Here is a 20,767-nt window from a genome sequence, read left to right as displayed (position 1 = left end):
TACCATTCGTTTTGTCAAAGTGCACAATCACATATGTCTTTGTACTTGCTTCATATATGAAACCCTGTCCACCAAGTTTTAGCCAACTTTTTGTAAAGATATAACTCAATTGAAACAAACTTTATTTTCAAGTAAACATTTATTTAAAAATCCCTGTATAAAAATATATCTCCACCATTTAACAAAAATATAAACTTTTATGTTATAAAGTATAATGTAAAATTCCTAAAAAATAATATTTTTGTTTATTATACACATTTATTATGACAACAGTAATATTCAAGGCCAATAATTACAGGTGCTACTTTAAACTTACAAACTAAATTGCTTTTAATTCCGAATTTTGAATGATTTGTGAAACTTATACGTACGGTGGTCTAATGAGTCTTTAAGACGTGCGCGGAACGCGTTTCTAACGGATTGAATGGAATGAAATCAAATTAAATGTTGGCAAAATATTTCATTGTAAATAAAAGAAATGCTATTTCGGTATTATATACCGCTGTATAGATACATATATCACATTTTCGAAAGCATTTGTAGACTTATAAGAAAAAACTTACGTCGGTAGTTAAAACATTACTCAACAAGGTATGTAGCAAGGCAAGTATTTTTAAGAAAAATCAGCCTTATCAGAACTGCGGAAAACTATGTTTTCTTTGACAAATTCTTCTAAACAACATAATTATTATGATCATAAAGGTTTCATCAAAATTATACTTATACATAATCTTACACCAAAGTTACAATTAGTAAAAAAAAATGTGACTGAATTTATTATGCACAGTTGATTCTCGTCTTTAATGCTTAGCGTGTAGGGTTGTTTACAGCTTGGAGGGAGCGTAGGACTGCCAGTACACTACGTCGCGCCACCACTCGGGCCGGGTCATCGACCCCGGGTACGTCATCACACTGGATTGGATGTGTTTGTACGCCTGTAATGTACATATACATGTTTAGACATTCGGAACAAATGTGGTTACTCTGTAAATAAATATTGTGTGTAAAATGTACTGACTGTAAAAAGATTGACGTCGACGTGTAGGCGATTATCTCGCATTTGGCTGAACCGATTTCGAGGCGGTGTTCAGCGTAGTATCTTTTAGGCTTAGATGAAGGTTTTAAGGATATTATCTGACTTAAAAATTGAGGCGGTAGAGAAAGCTGAAGACAGATTGTTTTATAGATTTTCTTATCAAAAGATAAAAGGTAATAAAGTGGCAATGACGAAAAATAACTTACTTCTCCGTCGGACATTCCTAGTACGGACTTGAGGCAGAAGTCGGGCGGCGCCAGCGAGTCCACGAGAGCCACGGCCTCGGGGCTGATGTCTCGGCACAGGGACAGTGTACCCTCGCGGACACACAGGCCTTGCTCGCCGCGCAGGTACCCGCCCTGGACACAAACACATACCACTCGATAAGGGTACGTCCATTACGCCCGAATACTCAAACGCTACTCAATTTTAATTTGTACTTAAATATCGTGCTATCTCTAAAGAATTGATAGACGCTCTCAAATGTAATACTGTCAGGTATTACATTTGAGAGCGTCTTAAAATTGAGTAGCGTTTTAGTATTCGGGCATTAGTCACGTAAGACTCAATTAGGGGGAGGGGGTTCGACAAAAATCACGAAACATCACGACCTCACGTGATTACAATGGACGACCCTTAATATTTGAAATTAGTAAAAATATTTTCTCAACAGGGACTCCGTGCTACTGAGATTTTTTCGGAAAACCGAAACAAGCCCAGCAATACTTTGCCCGACCCGGGAATCGAAACCGAGACTTGTCCGGCAGTCGCACTTGCGACCACTCGACCAATGAGGCAGTCTGTCAGTCAGTGGTAGCACGGAGGCTGGAATTGTGCCCAGTATATGGCAATAGGCTCACCCCCCATTAGATTGGACGTATAACACAAATGGTAAAAAGTGGGTGTAGCATAATAAAAAAAGACCATAAAACGAGACTTACAATGTAGAGCGTGGCCAAATGTTTCTCCAAGAGGAAGGATCCATACAAAGCCACCAGTTTGAGTAACACGGCGCGACAATTAGCGTCATCAAACTCCTGCGCAGCCTTATAGAAGTTGTTCAGTACGTAGTTCTGCAAACAAAATATTATCTTGTATTTAACTATGTATCTAAAGCAGTATGTGTTAAAATAAGACGATTTTGAGATTTTGTATGTAAAGGTTGATGTTACAATTTGAAAGTATGTACTAAGTAGTACTACTGGTAGTACTACTGGGTAAATGTCTGCTGTGCAATGTGTCGCGGGTTCGATTCCCGCACGGAACAACTCTGAGTGACCGACTAATTATTGCTGCGGTTCTAGTTATAATATGAATGTGAATTTGTATGTTTATAAAAGCACTCAGGACACAGGAGAAATTCTTGAAATGGGTCGTTTTTGTAACAAAAAAGATATAAAAAGATATTTTTGAGGAGCAACTGTAATTACTAATTTATTATCAGCTATCCCTTCCTTAGGAGTTATACTAGTAAATTGAATTTGTGGAGGATTTGCTGTTGATAATGCTACTTTAACACGTACCTCTCCGTAGACAACAGACAGAGTGACCGCGTTGTAGGACTGCGATTCGTTCTTGGCCGAGAAGTTGTCTTTACCCTGGCCCTTCAGCAGCGCCACCTTCTCCGCCGTCATCTTCAGCATGAACGCCGTCAGCCATTTGTATGCGTGGATCAAATCTGGAAGGAAGATAAAATAATAATTTAGCTATATACATAACTATCGCGAAAAAAGAGCTTTAAACAGAGAGGAGTGGAAGGAAGGTAGGGAGGCTTTTGCCCTGCAGTGGGATCATGGCTGAAAATCTAAATAACGTGCAATAATAATTTTTATTTTCCAAAACAGATTGTAGTACATTTTTTCTTATTTCCTAGTACATAAAGTGAAATCATACCATGCTTAATTTTACCTATATAATTAATTGTAGTGTTGTAATATTGATTGTAATGTTTTATTGCCTATAGCCTTCCTTGATAAATGGTAGTCCATTTAAATTGTAAATATTTAAGTTGAAACTATTCAACACAAAAAGAATGATTCAATTTGAACCAGTTGTTCCAGAGATTAGCGTGATATTGACAATACAGAATAATGCAAGGCCACAAGGAACCAGGAATCGTGCCCACCGTATAGGTAGAATAGGCTCGCTCCTCAGTTTAATACTAATTCCTTTCAAATAACACTTATAACCAACATACTTCTTCATGTGGAAGCTTCGGTTCGACCGGAGTGATACCACGGCTTCACATGAAACCGGCGTGAAACAACGCTTGCGTTGTGTACAGCTTGTGAGGTTACCGGAGACCCAAGTTAGGGGCCATCCATTAATTACGTCACACGTTAAGGGGGGAGGGGGGTCGACGAAGTGTGACGGGAGAGGGGGTCATATGGATGGTTCCTTACCCATCTCTAATCCTAAAAATTTAATTGTCCGTCATCGTCATTCGTCCAAGAACGACGCCGATTGCTTACCAATAGGTAACCCATCTACTTGTTTAAAAAATATAATGTAACTTACTAGCTGGCTCCATGAATTCCTGGACACTGTTCCAGGGGCATTTTTCCTGGAGTAACTGGTCCACGTTTTGCAAGAACTGCAGCGAGCCGAGGGGAGAGTCGTCCGCGGTGAGTGTCTCCCGGCGTGCCCACACGTTAAGCAGCCAGTTGCTGGTCTGCTGCAGCAGGAGGCTGTTCTCCCCCTCGTACGTGCAGTTGGCGTCGTTGTCGTTGCGCAGGTCGCCGATAGCCGCCGCTGTTGCAAAAATACTTTAATGGAATTTGTTCTTTACTTGGTAATGGCGAAATTCTTAATGAAACGCTCATGTCTATATTTTAAGGTAAGGAATAAACCAAAAAATGTCTGTGAATATGTTAGCTTGTTTTAATGTGTAGATCTTTATGGTGAAGAACGATGAAGAAACGTCTCGTCTGTCGGTATATGAGATACAGTAGAAAACACACGCGTGTGTCTCGCGTACATCTGTGTTCCGACATACAACGGGTTAATTCACTAACGCCCGAATACTGAAATGCTACTCAATTATAAGTTGCACTTAAATATCGTGCTATCTCTGTCACTTTATAAAGAATTGATAGGGACAGAAATAGTTTTGAGAGCGTCTTAAAATTGAGTAGCGTTTGAGTATTCGGACATACATGCAAAGTTTTTGGGCTAGCTATAAAGATCTTATGTAGAGCGGGTCCAAAGTGTGTTGATGTGATTATAAAAGTTACCTTTCAAGTACCCGTGTCCCCCGCAGGCCTCCCTGCAGTTCTGTATGCCGTCGCGCGAGGTCCAGCCGAACAGTGGCTTCACGGCCGACGACAGCGCGTGCAGCTCTATACCGCGCGCCGCCGCGTTCGCATCCTCACCTACTCGACACAAACGTCGCAAAAAAATTATAATTAACTAGCCACTTCCGCGCGGTTTTACCCGCTCTGCTCGGCTCCTATTGGTCATAGCGTGATGTTTTATAGCCTATAGCCTTCCTCGATAAATGGACTATCCAACACAAAAAGAACTATTCAAATCGGACCAGTAGTTTCGGAGATTAGCGCGTTCAAACAAACAAACAAACTCTTCAGCTTTATAATATTATATAGTATAGATAGCCTTCCTCGATAAATGGACTATCCAACACAAAAAGAATTATTCAAATCGGACCAGTAGTTTCGGAGATTAGCGCGTTCAAACAAACAAACAAACAAACAAACTCTTCAGCTTTATAATATTAGTATAGATTTAATGTAGATTCAGCAATCATTGTGCTGATAGTCGTATCTGTCAATGGCCTCATAGCCAAAAGCCTCGACCAACACCTGAGTAGGCTAACGTTAGATGGTTGGGTCAAGGGCCTGATGCAGAAAACAGTACTTCTGGACACCGCGCGTAGTTTGGAAATTTCCTTCCTCTTGAGCCCTGACCGGTAGCTTGGATTTATCTCGTTACTGGCGGACTAATGCTTTTTTTTATATTCAAATGTATTTTTTTTTTTGTAATTAAGAATGTAAAATTGTAATTAACAATTATTATAAGACAATAAATAAAGAAATATCAATATTTTTTTAAGCATGTGAAATCATCAAATACTAATGTGACTTTTTCCAAGCTACCTATGTGGTGTATTTGTAATATTATTTAGACACCATCGACATACGGTGAAGGAAAACGTTATGAGGAATTGTTTCTTGCCTTATAATCAAGAGAAGCAATATTTGTAGCTGATTAGAGTGTCGTTATAAGTACAAGTACAAGTGCTTATAAGTCTATCCTACAGCACACGTACTGGTGTTGTGTATCTGTATGGTAGTTATATAGTAACTTCGGAGCTGCGGACAACGTAAAAGGTTACCGGGGCTCCGGCTCAAAGCAGGAGAAGGAACGGGGTGGTTTTTAGTCAGTAAGAGTCTGACACTCCCTCCCGCCTCACCCAAGGCAGGAGAAGTCATTGGATGATTTTCCCCCTTAAAAAAAAGTTATATAGTAACTTACCGACATAGCTGCTGATGGTCATGTTGATGTGCAGACAACTCAGCCAAACGGAGAATATCTTCATAGCATACGTGGCTGCCAAGTACGGCAGGAGACGGATTTGCTACAAAATATAATTAAAACTTGAAAAATGTTCGTCCAATTTTCTCTCGCTCGCTCTCTCTTTCTCTCTCTTACTAGTACTCACTTGTCAGGTTTTGATATCCATGATTTTTTACATTAAAATTTGTATGGAAACCCATGTCATGTTCTTAAGAGATATATGAAATTTGATTGACTGTTGACCAGTCTTTGCTTATAGGAACATACTCTAAAAGGTATTAAATTCAGATAACATAAATTTAAATTATTTATAGATAACTAGCAGACTCCGTGAACTTTGTTTCGCCTTGGATTTTTTTCCGCGGATCGTTGTTATTTTTTTGTTACATAAGAACCTTATGACATTAACAAATCCAACAAAAAAGACTAGCGACCCGCCCCGGCTTCGCAAGATTATTAGTGTTTCTTTACTACACTATATTATATAACCTTCCTCTTGAATTACTCTATCTATAATATAAAAAAAGTTGGGTTTTCCTTTCGAAAGCTATAACTTCTGAATGCACAAACCGATTTCCACGGTTTTACATTTGTTGAAAACGTCTCGGGCTCCGCGAGGTTTATAGCAAAGAAAATTCAGGAAAATTGGTAAAATCATTGGTGGCGAAACGGAGTTCGCCGGGTTTGCTAGTCTATATAAAAAAAACTGCATCAAAATCCGTTTTAAAGCTCTAAGCATACATATAAACAGAAAGAAAAAGCGACTTTGTTTTATCCTTACCTGTTGCTGGTATTCTAAGACTGGCGTCTCCTCCTTGGCATTCTCAGGACCAAACTGCTTCCTCACTGCCGAGTACCTAATGGCTATGACGATAGCCTTCTGCAGGTAGTACGTGGATATAGCAGTGATGTGGACTCGCCCGCCTGGAACAGTCCAAATACAAAAGTAAACCTTGTTTTATTCCACACTATAGTCTATCTCTGTGTCAAATTTTAGTCAAATTTGTTCAGCAGTTTTTGCTTGAAAAACTAACAAACATATGTGTAGAGTCACGCTTTTTATCTGAGAATTTATCCCCGAAAGAGTAGGCAAAGGTGCACAGGTACATTCCGGCATTGAATGCCAGTGTACAGTGTACAATGGACACCCATTTTTCACCATTTGGAGTTCAAATGGTGAAAAATGGGTGTACACCCCATGTAATATGGGGTGAGTGAAACATAAAAAAAAATAGAATATATTTTTTAGTTTATGATATACGAAACATGATTCCCTCATTTTTCTTAAATGCTCAGTAGTGAAGCCAAAAAGGGCATTATTCTCTTTAAGCCAATTTGAACACTCTATACAAATATGGCATTATAACAGCCGCGCCGCATGTCTGTAACATTCCTAGACAAACTACAAAATTACAGCTTTTCTGTGGTCAAGGAATATGGACCTTTTCACACAGAATTTAATTACTTATTTTGTTTAATTTTTTTTTCTGTTTTTGTTGAAATATTTAGTTGTATTACCGGTATGCTTTCTTGGACGAGAACTACTTGTAGTTTCATTTAAGTCATATGAGTGATCTCCATAATGTATATTATACATATAGCACTTAGCCACCATTTTCTCATGACGGTAAGAGATGATGATTACATAATGTTTTTACATAAAAATTGTACCAAACAAGTTTATAAAGCCATTTTCAGTCAAAAATAGATATACGATAATCGATGATGTCATATTATTGTCATAAAAAATGTAATATTACTTTGTAACATTTTATTAGCACTGTATATATAAGTGTCATCAGTGCCATGTATTCACACTACATAGACATTGTTATTGACAATACTTATAGTGTTTATGCATGTGTGTGTGCGCACGCGCATCTACAGTGGTAAAATGGATTGGCAGCTTAACTCGCATGTACACTCAGCACAGCTATTTACTATGCAGGTAAAAAAGTTAGCTCTGAGAACCTGCCATTTTTAGTTTGAAATTTTATTTTATATAAACTTCATAATTTGAATTTATAATTTTATACAAACAACTATTTTCAAGGATCAACTTTTATTTTTATTTCAATATTTTCATTTAATTATTTCTTAGGTTTATTTCCTTATATTTTTACTAGAACAAGACATTTGTCTGGAATTGGGCTGGTCACGTCTGCCGCATGTCGGACGAGCGGTGGGCAAAACTCACTACTGAGTGGAGCCCGCTCAACGTCCACAGACGTCGCGGCAGGCCCAAAAGGAGATGGCGGGACGAACTCAACAGCTATGACAAAGATTGGCCGCAAAAAGCTTTAAACAGAGAGGAGTGGAAGGAAGGTAGGGAGGCCTTTGCCCTGCAGTGGGACGATCATGGCTGAAATCTAATCTAAGACATTTGTCAGGTTACCTGATAGGATTCCAAGGGCTGCTCCGAACCTCTTGCTAGGGTCTCTGAAAGGTGTCTGGTAATCGCCATTGTCGTCTACTCCACCCAACTTGTCCAACGCAGCCTCCTTAGGTAGGTGGTAGTTATTGAACATGACGAAACTAGAAAAATGTATATATTAAGCTTTAACACTGATTCAAGTGTAAATGTAGGTGATATTAAGACTTATTAAATTATTATCAACGGACTGACAACCTTTATAATGTGTTGCCATAATAGCGATAATGCCGAGGTATGAAAATTCAAAATCTATTTATTCCGTAGGTAACGAAAAAAATATTAAGACACGTAATTTTATGTGGCGTATAAGAAAACAATACTTGGATAAAACGAATCAAATACGTACGTTTTTTTTTTAATAGAAAACGTACGTATTTGTGACATACGAAAGTATTTGTCTACGTGACGGACATTCAAATAAAAATTAGTCATCTACCCCATTCCCTTGTTTGGCAGGTAGGGCCGACGTTAGATTTAGGTAACTTCGGCCCCCATTGCCTATACCTGGCACCACGGTACGGTACGGACGGTGGTAACCACCACCATACATTTTTAAAAGCTATTGTCCTTCTCGGTCGTTAGTCAACTATGTCTGGAATAGGAGTATTATGAGTCCTCTACAAACGAGAGTTTCGTCATAATCTTCATGCTTAGCAAGTGAGTTGGAAAATGTAGTTTAAAAGGATTCTGTTTGTCAGAGTTCCTGTCCAGTCTTCATGAAATGTGTAAGTTAGTGTTAAGCCATACATACCCATTATCGACTCCATTGAGGCCGATTTTTTCGCCTAAATCTCCCACAATGACTCCAGGGTAAGGTTTCAAGGTTTTGGGGTCCCTGATAGGTACGACGAAAGTATGGAGACCATGGTTCTTCCCTTTAGATATCAACATGGCGTATACGATAGCGTGAGTTGCGCATTTTCCTGTAATCATAAAAATATTAAAGCTAAGTTGAAGCGGAAAGAATACCTAAATAGAGTATCGGTCATGGAACGTTATGCAAGCCCTGTAACAGCATCAACCTAGCTATCAACTAGTCATTTAAAATAGAACTTTAAGTCGTATGTCGTATGATATATTTCATGGCGTCACTACAAAAAGCCAACGGCGGGTTGTCAGTGCGCGGCCCGCGTGCTTACAGCCCGCCGTTGGCTTTGTCCGCTTTACCAAAGCAAAAAACGCGGTGCCGTGACCGTGGCACGACCTTTAAGCAGATTTTGGTCATTTAATATGTAGCATATACGGTTTAGTTATTTTATAGACTATTAGATATGTAAACATATGTAAATGACCCTTTGTTTCTTCAAATAGAATCAAAAGTATCAATAGGCATTATTTATAAGTAGATGATATAAATAAACACGACCTAAGATCCAGGCATGTATTCGGACGGCATACCACATCGGCATGAGCTGTTCTTAAATATTTAGAAGCATACCTATTTTTTTTCTTTTTTTAACCGACTTCAAAATAAGTTGACGATTTCTGAATTCGACTGTTTACAAGTATGCTTTTTTTATGTTTGTTCGACGATTTATAATCATTGGTCCAGGCTAGTATTATTAGTCCATGCTATTATTACAAACACATATCTACACATTACATTCAGAAGCAGATTAATTTCTTAAGCCAAACCACTATCATAGACTCACCTAGCGACCCGACCCAGCACTTTGCAGCCTCAAAGTCAGCACTATGCATGACAAACTGCTTCTTCTCAGGAATGTAAGTGGCTGTGGTCCTCATCCCCTTAGCATTGGAGCCATGGGACACCTCAGTTAACGCGAAACAGCCTCCAATCTTAGCTTTCTCCACATCTTCGATGATGGGGTAGTGGTGGCTCTTTCCATTGCCCTGGATAGCATTGCTGAACATCCTGAAGGTTAGTGAGATTTTCACTGCTAGGGAACTGTCGAACATGAACAGTGCTTCGCTTTCAGCTTGGAATGACTTCGGATCCTCGGCGATCTGAAATATTTTTGTCTTGCCATTATTTTCGTATGATATAATAGGCATGTTTCCTACTAGTCAAATTCAACACTTTTTTCGAAACGTGAAAAACGATATTTTCTATGAACTTTGTATGAAATACTCTACTATGACGTCAAATAGCAGACTTATTTCTAGAAATTTAGCTAGAAGAAATCGAAAATTAAGTAGTTCATCAAATTCATGAATGGGAGGGTGATTATTTTTAAATATTTTATTGTATTGAAAAGTTGTAATAATTTATTTTTGACCCGGTCATCATTCCTATTGTGTCGTACGATTGATGATGAAATTACAAGGTTTTACAGAGGTCTTATGTTATTAAACGTCTCGTTGCCTATTTTATTAGATCCAGAACAAAACTGGTAATTTTTTTGTCATTGAATAAAATACGCGTTCTTCTGATGTTTTTCTAATACATCGACTAATACGATGTAATACCTAAGCTGTGAAACTATGTGACCGTATCCACTGATACAAAGGTGAGCTGTGTGAACATGATGCGCAGCTCGAGTATGCAATGCATCGATTGTATGGAAACAATCCACAGCACGCATCTTTCAAAAACAAAGCTTAGCTGAGTTCGTTTCCAGTGTTAAGCTATTTATACCAATGAATATGATTGATGGAAGCCAAACGCATCGTAGCATAGTCATATAATAGACATTAATTTACGGACGTACGTTTTGCAATTTTTTCAGTAATATAATGAATTATTTACAGATGATATTAATGTTATGTACATATCTATAATCACGGCCAAGGTTCGTATAATAAAACTTACACACGTTTTGCATTCAATGAAATCCATTATTATTTATGTAGACCTAGTTAACCTTTTAGTGGGTTAGTTAACCTGTGTATATATATAACATAAGGAGCTTTTCCCTATTAATACATAAATATAATAGGTCCTTCATTTTAACAAATACCTAGTTTTACTCCCGCGCGGTTTGTATCTATCAAATATAGCTATCAAACATCACGCTACTAACGATAGCTTAACATTTGATAGCCCTAAAGCCTTCCTCGATAAATTGAGTATCTAAGACAAACATAATCATTAAATTCGAACCATTAGTTTCGGAGATTAGCGCGATTAAATAAACAAATTCTTCAGCTTTATACTATTAGTACCTATACCTAGATAAAGTTAACAATAGAGCATAAGTGATAAAGCACCTGATCCGGAGCTGCGGACTACCTAGCGAGTTACCGGGACTCCGGCTCGTAAAGCAGGAGTAGTAACGGGGTGGTTTTTAGTCAGTAAGAGTCTGACACTTGCTTTCGTCTCGCCCAAGGCGAGAGAAGACACTGGGTGATTTTCCCCCATTAAAATAAGTGATGAAGCACCCATTAGTAGTAGCGTTCCGCGCGCGCCTCAAAGAGCCATCAGACCACCACAGGTGGGGCCCAGTAGGGCTGATGCCTGATCCGGAGCTGCGGACTACCTAGCGGGTTTACCGGGGCTCCGGTTCGAAAAGCAGGAGTAGGAACGGGGTGGTTTTTAGTCAGTAAGAGTCTGACACTCCTCCTCGCCTCGCCCAAGGCGAGAAAAGTCATTAGATGATAACCCCCCACAAAAAAAAAGCCCCACTGCAAGAGACCTCTGTCCATATTTAAATTATATTATGAGTTATAGTTACAGTTGGCTAGCTGTCGTTCAGCGTGGAGGACTAAGGGGGAGGCCTTTGTCCAGCATTGGATAACTTTCGGCTGTTGATGATGATAACGATGACAAGTTTATGAATGAATTCAAAATATAATACCGGTACTTCTTTTTATTTTTACACGTGTAAAATTTATCTAGTCGAGACACGTTTACTAGGTACCTTCCTATAAAGTCAATGCAAATTTTATATCATCATTAAAAATTCATCATACAATAACAATGTAACTTTATATTTTTGAAATAAAGTATGAATATTTTTTTACTGAAATTAAAATGCATATTTTTGAATTTTTTCAATTCAGTCTTAGTCGTTTCAACTAAAATGCTTTATCTTGTACTCATTGTTCTTCGAAATCTGTACTTATCTCACTGCACTAATCAACTTTTTGTAGGAATTACTAAGTGTTACCTACACTTTTTTTAAACGTTGCTGTACACAAAAAAATTCTCCTGTGTCGTGGGTGCGTTTACATACATACAAGTTCACATACGCGTGACACCCAGACCCGAAACCACAATTTGTGAATCACACAAAGAGTTGCTCCGTGCGGGAATCGAACCCGCTACCCGTAGCACGGCAGCCGGTTGCCCGTGCTGTCAAACTACACTACCTTCACAGCTATATACTGCCTTCCTTTAGGATTTTCGATAACCCAAGTACTAATACATAGAAACTCTGTCCGACCTAGGAATCGAACGATACAGTTCTGTCTCGAGTATTAATTAGGACTGAACCAAGATAATTTTTGTTTTGTAGTAGAGATAATGTCGGAAATTTAGAATATGCCGTATATACAGATGTGCCGTAACATGCGTTGCACTGTGGCGGCTCTGAAGCAGTTCTATTAGAGAACTCTGTGCCGCTTAAAAGTGCTAAGGGTGACCATTAATCTATAATATAAAAATACTAGCTTTTGCCCGCGACTTCGTCCGCGTGGTTGGTGGTCAAAATTAAAACGCCTTCTACCCTTTTTATTCGCTAAAAAAAAGTAGCCTATGTTCTTTCGTTCCCCATTAAGTGTCTAAATACAAAGTTTCACTGTTACAACTTTAAAAATGACGAATTTCCATATGATCATTCATCCCCTATTTTTACCCACTCTCCCCTATATTTTGCAATAATTAGTAGCTTATGTTCTTTCGTTTACCATTAAGTGTCTAAATACAAAGTTTCACTGTTACAGCTTTAAAAATGACGAATTTCCATATGAACATTCATACCTTATTTTTACCCATTCTCCCCTATTTTTTTGCAATAAAAAGTAGTCTATGTTGTTCTTCAGGGTCTATTCTATCTCTGTACCAAATTTCATCAAAATGTTCGGTTTAGTGGGCCGCGCGGGTAACTTACTCATAGATCTAAACACCCCTCTCCCGCACGCGCACTATTTTAATCATCAATATTTTAATTTCACCACAACTTCAAAACCAATCGTCCAATTTTAATCATTCAAAGACCAAATATTATCAACATAAACTGTACTTATTGATGAAATAATTTATTTTGATAAGGATTAATAGCATGAGTAAAATAAACGCGTTTAAGGTGAATGTTCCGATCGCCTTTTCATACATTTTTCGTTCACGGTATACTCTCCGTACATAGACACTTTTTGCACAAAACTAATCACTTTATCACTTTTGTACGGTCAAGAATCTGCATATAACTTTTTGGTAAATAATTCGCATTATATATGGAGAAAAACAGTCTTGAAAACCGTGAAAAATTTGGCATTTCTTTTACTAGTGTTAGTGCAATTTGACAATCAAACATATCGGAATGTCTGGATAGGTTATAATATTAAACGCTAGATGGCGTGCACCCGATAATGTAAATTTGAAGAATCATTACTAATTTTATAACAATAGTTTTCATTAAAAAACATTACAATAATTTAAAACTAACTATCGTAAACGAAAATATAAAACATTGTGGTCGTGTGTGAAAAAAATGTTAGCGTTAGTTATTATTATTATCACTGGCAACAATAAAAATTTTTAAATTCGTTCGTAGACAAAATACGATGTTGCCGTTCCGTCAGACATGACCTTTGACACGTTGCCAAACTTATTTAGTACCATCAGATGGTTGACTTGAAATAAAATACATTTCGAAGAGTTTGCGTAGCATTACGCTAGGCTTTACGCGCGGAATTTCTTGTATGTTTTTGATCAATGAAAATTCATTGATTCGAAGTAATATTTCTTGTATGTATTTCTTTCCAATTTAATATGATTATTGCAAAGTATTGTAGTATATGTTGTTTATAAGTAAGTAATTTTATTTCAAAATAAAAATACCTACCAACTAATAAATATTAGCAAGTCAGCCCGTGACTTTAGCTGGCTATTACAAACTAAAATCCTCATATTAGAAATCACCGATCGATATTATATTGTTTTCTCAGATTAGTAATACAAATAACTTTGGACGGACAAACATTAGTATTATTTGTCACATTATATTGCGTCTGCTACATGAATCCCGCGCGTTCCGAAACACTCAAAATCAGTTGAACGGACGGTAAAACAAGTATCTTTAAATTTCTAATGTTATAGTAAATAGAGTATAATTATGTAATATCATTTTATGATTTTATTATGGTTGTTCTGCAGCGATTTTTCAATTGATGTTATATCATAATTTGGGTAAGTAATATTGCTATAATTTTTCTGAATTTCGGAACGTATTTAATAAATTCTGTTTTATCTATGGTATGGATATTTACTTTGCAATAATTTTCATGACATGAGACTACATTTTGCTGCAATTACAAGCGATTTGATCTGGTTTTGTTATAATTTCGTTTCAATTTTATGCGAATAGGTACTGAGTTTATAAAAGTAACATAATATTGTCTTGTACTTATATAATTAGTTTTTGTGTATTTCGGATTCCGTTTACATCTAGGTACCTACTATGTCGGGGTCCTACGAGAAAGCTGGCGTATCAACGCCACGAATATTCAGGCGCCCGTAAATCGTCAAAACGAGTGAATTCAGTTGGATACATGTGGACGACAAGATAGTAAACCTGTAAATTATAACTCAAGTTGTGGCCAGCTTCATTGTAAACAAACTTTAGTTTTCAAGTACGTATAGAGTCATCAGTTGTTGAGCCATCTACATGTAAACTTAGAACTCTTTTAGTAATAAGCGTTTCATCCCTCTTCTTCACATGACCATACCAAGAAAAACGATTTCCTTTCAATTTTGCTCTATCATTGGATAATAATGTTCTAGTTATGAATAAAAAGCATGAATATTACTATCAAGTAAATTCTATTGCATGTCCACTTTATAATTTATTTTAGCATCTTCTTACTATAATATTAAATCTATTTCAGGTTCAAGGACAAATGCGTGTCAGTAACATGGATAAATGCTACTTCATATGTTTTATTTCAGTCAATGAACCTTTGACTGTTTTAGAAGTTTGTCGAGATAATATAATGACTTTATCAGCAATATGATGCCAAAGTTAATACACTTTTTTAAAGAATGTATTCTGCCAGAAATAGTTTTGAGACATGTTCAAAAAATGCGAAATGTATACCTAGGTATGAAAGGTACACAATTTTTTTTTATTTTATTTTATGATTTCCATTGATTTCAATCTATATTATATTTTTTTCTTGTGGGATATTGTTTTCATCCACATCAAAAGTTAAACACAAAATATACTAATTATAGTAATTTTCTTTCGCAGCAGCTGTGTAGCGGTAGTTTCCAGGCAATAATGAGGAAGGATGAGCGAAAACAACACGACAAATGTTTTTTTATTGTACTATTATAGAAGTGTGTTTAGAATCTACATTATCAATGTTTACAGTGATGTTTTTTATGATGTCAGAAAACTGAAATGGTGTACTCGTCGTAATGAACATAATGTTCATAATGTGATATGAATACATTGACCTATTTTAAGGTTTCTGAAAAACAAAAAGGAAAGTTGTTGCTTTTTTATTTCCTTATGTAGTATAGTGATTATGGATGCTTAGATATTCTCAAACATTTTTCCGCTTTGATTGCAATCTATTATTCTGGTTGCCTTGTTTATGAATTATAGTTTTGAATTATTATTTTGAATGAGATTATTTTTTAATAATCAGTCACGTATCAAGCATTCATGTCACATAAATACTTGTAATAATTGCAGGTTAGTATATACATTCTATTAAATAATGTATAAGATAATAAAATAAAACTGTCTTACATTGCATTCTTGACATTCATTTTATTCCCAAACTAGTGACCCGCCCCGTTTTCGCACGGGTGCAAAATTATCAGTTTCCCTACTATAATATACATGTATTATACATATAAACCTTCCTCTTGAATCACTCTATCGATTAAAAGAAACAGCATCAAAATCCTTAGTGTAGAAAGCATACATATGGATATAGGGACAGAGAAAACGACTTTGTTTTATGTTATTTAGTACCTAAATATAACACTACTTATACCTTTTATTTTTAGAACATAATAGCATCAGATGGTGTTCTTTAGTTCCTAATCCCCAAGACATAATTTCTACAGGTACCAGCCTATTAACTTTTAAATGCACGCCATCTAGTGGTTAATTTTGAAGAAAAGAAAGGTTGATTTTAAAGTAGGCGCTATGTCTATGTGTGTATAAATGACTGTAAACAGAGTTGGATATTAATATTTCGCTTTTATGGCAAATCGGATGGGTTTTGAGGCGATAATTTGACTAATTCCGATAAAGTGGGATGCCTGATTTTCGCATTATTATTTCTGTTACTTAATATTGTTCCAATGACACTCAAAACAACATAAAACTGAAAATGTTCAATTCAGCGCCATCTATCGGGAAACGAGCCATGAAGAGCTCGGAACATTCACCTTAAATGTAGTCTATAAAAAAATCAAGATTTTTAAATAAAAATGTGGTTGTTGTGCCTCACTCGACATAGATAGATATAGTGTGTCGCGGACTTTTTTGTAGATATTTATAAGATCTACAATTAATTATATCATTTTATGGTTCTATCTTTTGTAGTTTAGGCAGCGTACGCAAAATAAGTAACTTCTTTGGTTGATTTTTTTCAGTTTGTGTCTGAAAAATCCAAATATCTTACGGAACCCTATTTTTTTCAAAATAAAATATAGCCTATGTTACTCGTGGATAATGTAGCTTTCGAATGGTGAAAGAATTTTTAAAATCGGTCCAGTAGTTTTTGAGCCTATTCATTACAACCAAACAAACAAAGTTTTCCTCTTTATAATATTAGTGTAGATAAGTCGGGTTTTCCTTCCTGACGCTATAACTCCGGAATACACGAACCGATTTCCACGGTTTTGCATTCGTTGGAAAGGTCTCGGGCTCCGTGAGGTTTATAGCAAAGAAAACAGGGAAAATCATTGGTGGCGAAACGGAGTTCGCCGGCTCTGCTAGTCAGGTATAAATCTCACACTCCATATTTTTTCTCTCCAAATATCTGGACGTCTTTTGAAGATATCGCCCAGCATAAAAAAAGTATTTTGTATAATAATATGTAGTATAATGTACAAAGATTAGAGTTTGAGAGGTGACCTTCAGCAAGGGTATTGACACTCAAGTGGTAATGACCTATGCACCTACATACAAGTACAATGTTATAACTTTAATTTATGTCGATAGTTGTATAGTAATACTGGTGGTTGTAAAGTAATACGAAATATCTTTGTAATAATTATTATGGACTGTATAACTGTACTATGACAAGAGACGGACTCGAGTCCGTGGAAATCAAATTATTTCAATAGAAAAGTAAACTTTAATTTATCATTTTACATATACAGGTAATAAACTACATATGTATTAGATTAGTACTACTACGTATTAGAAACCAGAAGAATATATTTTGTTATCAGATATCAGAAATTTATTAGACAAAAATATATATTTAAAAGAATATTGAATATAATATATAGCTACTAAAGATAAAATAGTTGTATTTATGAATTCTTATCATATACATAGGATAAGCTGTGATAAAAAGTATATACTACACTATAATATTATATTGTTTACTTTTACAAGTTGTTAATTTTATATTTAAATATTGAAACTCTTCATGTAGTTAAGTGGTAATGTTAAGATCTCCTGGTGGAAACAGGCTTTAGTGATAAATTTTAAATGATATGTTTACAGTATACACATGATATGTTGACAATTAATTTGTGTGAGGCTAAAGGTTTCGTTGAGTAGACGACGGTAGTAATTCCATATAAAATTGAATGTACAGATGACTCTCAATAATTCTAAATTCGAGAGACTCTTAAAATATTTTTAATTATTAATGAATTTTCGAAATACTAATTGGCTCAGAAATGAGATTCCAAATTCTGATATCTTTCTATCCCTTTCTCTCTGTAACTTCCAATTATCGACAGTTTGACACTGGTAAGTTCGAATTAACAAGTCATTTAGTAACATAGTAATGTTTTTTTTTTCATTAAATTTACCAAGTGTATAAAAATGAACTGATTTCGTTCGAAATATAAAGGGATTTTCTAGGAACCTCATGATGACTTTGAATTAGTGAGAGGTTCGATTTATCGAAAGTTTGAATTAACGAGTGTCGACTGTTACTACACAGTTTGGTTATAAGAAAAGTCAGAAAACAATAGTTATTTACCTTTTCAAAGCGTAAAAATTGTTCATTATAGATTGTGTACATCCTCTTTGTGGCAATGTGTCTCTCTTCATCCAAAACTCGTGTAGCTTCGGTATGTTTGAACAGTGGATGACTTTCCATGAAACTCCAAATGTCATGCTGCAATTAAATATTAACAAGTTATACAACATACACAAACATCAAATATAAGAGGCCTCTGTCAAAGACCAAAGTCCTCTTCTCACATGCAAAAGGTTAAACAACAAATTGTAATGAACAAATAAAAAAAATATGACATAAAGCCTGGATAGAGCTTAGTATTTGGCAATAGGGACACCAGTTAATTGATTTTGGTTATAAGATTCCTTATCCTTAGAGGTAACAAAATTTGTTTTAATTATATAAATAACAGAACTGTGACTTATTATATAGTTATATTGATTACTTTATTATATACATCTCTATTCAAGTTAAAATATGTGCCTTAAAAAGTAAATTAATTTATGTAAATATATTAAGCATTAAATATTCATATAGGTAATGTAAATGTATTAGGTATCCAATCACTTAATGTATTTAAATATTAAGTACCTATGATAAAAATATACAAAAATACATTATCACTAAATTTACAGAATAGTAACTACACAAAGAGAATGAAATTACTGACTTGCAGAATTATTTAAAAAAGAAAACAAGCAATAATTTTAAAACACTTACTTTTAATTTTAATGTGTTCAAGTTGTCATAAGCCAGTTTCATACGTCGCCAATCAAAAGTAGCTTTTTTCCGGTAAGCATCCAAAGGACCTTTAGGTAGGTCTGGTAAATACAACCTCAATTGTTCTTGAATTCCTTGGTCCTTTGCCATTTTTTTTAACATATTTTTTTTTACTTGCTAAACAACTTTACTCACTGCCGAGGACTTTAGAACTGCGGCTATTTAATTCAGGGTACAAAGTCAACGCTTTTATCGTATTTTTATGACAGTTTTATGATATCGGTTACTAAGGTTTTAAGTCTTTATGACAAAGATAGACACACGGAGAGATGATTAAATGTGATTAACAGAAGGATAACTTAATCAGTTCCTCGTTATCAAGACTTCGAGAACATCAAGTGCAATTAACGGCCGAAAGTAATGACTGAACAAAACCAGAAACTAGTGGATAACTTTCACTTGCGTAGTGTATAAAGTTGTTTGTGACGATCTACTGGCAACTTAAAATAATTTCTTGTATATTGGAATTTAAACTAGATAATATATGGGAATGATAAAGTACGTAGATATACGGACTTGTGAAAAAACTACGATTATCTGATCAACGTAAACAACATCGTAATTCTTAATGACAACTGATTATGTCAATAATAGTGATGTGCGCAGTTCACTATTTTATACTATGGCTCTGTCTCGTTAGTCGAGTGGTAGCAGATTCGATTTCTGAGTATGAGGTAAAGTATTTTAAGGTTTTTGTGATTCGGATTTAAAAAAAGGTAGATTTTAGGAGAACGTGTGAGGTTTCGGATTTTTTTAAAAAAGATCGAAGATCGGAGTTTCGCTTTATCTCAAATATCTCTACATTGGAAATGGTCTCGGACAGTCGGGCCAGTAAATACCGAGGATGCGACGTAAGCATCAGTTGATGAAAATCTTGAATTTGGCAGGAGATGTCATTGGTAACCTTCCACGTTTTTGAACACACAATTTTGAACTTAATCTTTCGAGGCAGTTTCCGTGACAGCCAGACCGGTCTCAGCTGTGCGAAAGTAGCTCGGACTTAAGCGATCCATGAGGTGATGTCCTTCTCACGCCCTCCAGTTTCTGATACGATGTTTCCGTAAAGTTGTATGTTATTTTTATTCTTCACACCAGATTTCATGTTCTTGGTCTTCCGTGTTTTTTTAGCATTATAGTAGCATTACATTATACCGGTGTGCACCACTTTATACCATTGCGGGTCCAAGAAAGCATAAATACTTGATTTACTTTAAAAAAATACTGGGTACTAAAATCGTTTTAATATCGATTACAATGAAATCCATTTTAAACGTATAAATAGAAATAAAATCGACTATGTAATTATATTTCCTACTAATTTACATTTCATTTATACACTTGGCTGCACTATTATAAAATGTCATCAACCTTTTGACACCGTCTTGACACTGACACAACTGACGGATTATGGTGTATTCTCAGTTCGATTCGAAGCATTATGTAGTTTCTATCTCTTTTGCGCATTTAGAAATTCGTATATGTTTTCTCTTTTATTCGAACTGTATTATAGTTTTAACTAAATGCAATGGAATGCCTTCATTTTACCGAAAAGTTATAATAAACAGTTTTATTTAATCAAAACAAACAAAGTAGTTAAATTCGGTCTAAGTCTTGAAGTTAGTGCTTCTATTACAATGAATTTGGGTACGTATTGTAATAGTCTTAGATACTAACATCCAAAAATACTTGTTTTGTTTATC

The 20,767-nt window shown here is 35.7% G+C and overlaps 2 protein-coding genes and 1 long non-coding RNA gene across 5 annotated transcripts in view; 2 read left to right on the top strand and 1 right to left on the bottom strand.

Moving 5' to 3' along the window:
• Positions 1-120: 120 nt before the first annotated feature.
• On the bottom strand, positions 121-19,651 carry LOC118266995 (peroxisomal acyl-coenzyme A oxidase 3). The gene is made up of 13 exons (XM_035580694.2): positions 19,008-19,651; positions 18,309-18,446; positions 9,656-9,971; positions 8,755-8,926; positions 7,965-8,104; positions 6,351-6,493; positions 5,528-5,630; positions 4,270-4,407; positions 3,554-3,787; positions 2,560-2,714; positions 1,978-2,109; positions 1,243-1,395; positions 121-935 (listed from the first exon to the last, which is right to left on the bottom strand). The coding sequence occupies exons 1-13, from the start codon at positions 19,167-19,169 to the stop codon at positions 825-827; spliced, it is 2,097 nt and encodes a 698-aa protein (XP_035436587.2). The 5' UTR covers positions 19,170-19,651; the 3' UTR covers positions 121-824.
• On the top strand, positions 14,662-15,886 carry LOC118278475 (uncharacterized). Of its 3 annotated transcripts, XR_007706836.1 has the most exons (3): positions 14,662-14,756; positions 15,012-15,233; positions 15,374-15,886. It is a non-coding gene; the product is annotated as an uncharacterized LOC118278475 (long non-coding RNA). The 3 variants fall into 3 exon arrangements; XR_007706837.1 differs by having other exon boundaries at positions 14,665-15,224; XR_007706838.1 differs by having other exon boundaries at positions 14,665-15,233; positions 15,377-15,886.
• Positions 19,652-20,555: 904 nt separating the features above from the next.
• Positions 20,556-20,767, top strand: part of LOC118267231 (beta-1,3-glucosyltransferase) — a 32,092-nt gene continuing 31,880 nt past the window's right edge. The window contains exon 1 of the mRNA XM_035581094.2: positions 20,556-20,711. Within this exon, the coding sequence (XP_035436987.2) occupies positions 20,588-20,711 (124 nt within the window). The 5' untranslated portion in view covers positions 20,556-20,587. The remainder of the gene's footprint in view (positions 20,712-20,767) is intronic.

The sequence above is a fragment of the Spodoptera frugiperda genome, chromosome 23, assembly GCF_023101765.2.
Source record: "Spodoptera frugiperda isolate SF20-4 chromosome 23, AGI-APGP_CSIRO_Sfru_2.0, whole genome shotgun sequence".
NCBI classification, from domain to species: Eukaryota; Metazoa; Arthropoda; class Insecta; order Lepidoptera; family Noctuidae; genus Spodoptera; species Spodoptera frugiperda.
The sequence above is the reverse complement of the archived record's forward strand: the minus strand, read 5'-3'. Positions and strand labels throughout refer to the sequence as shown.

Coding starts and splice junctions, on each gene's coding strand:
- LOC118266995 (XM_035580694.2), bottom strand. CDS start 19,169: ATGTTAAAAAAAATGGCAAAGGACCAAGGAATTCAAGAACAATTGAGG. Junction 3,788..4,269: donor GGGACACGGGTACTTGAAAG/GTAACTTTTATA, acceptor TTTTTGCAACAG/CGGCGGCTATCGGCGACCTG. Junction 2,110..2,559: donor TGTCTGTTGTCTACGGAGAG/GTACGTGTTAAA, acceptor TTTTGTTTGCAG/AACTACGTACTGAACAACTT.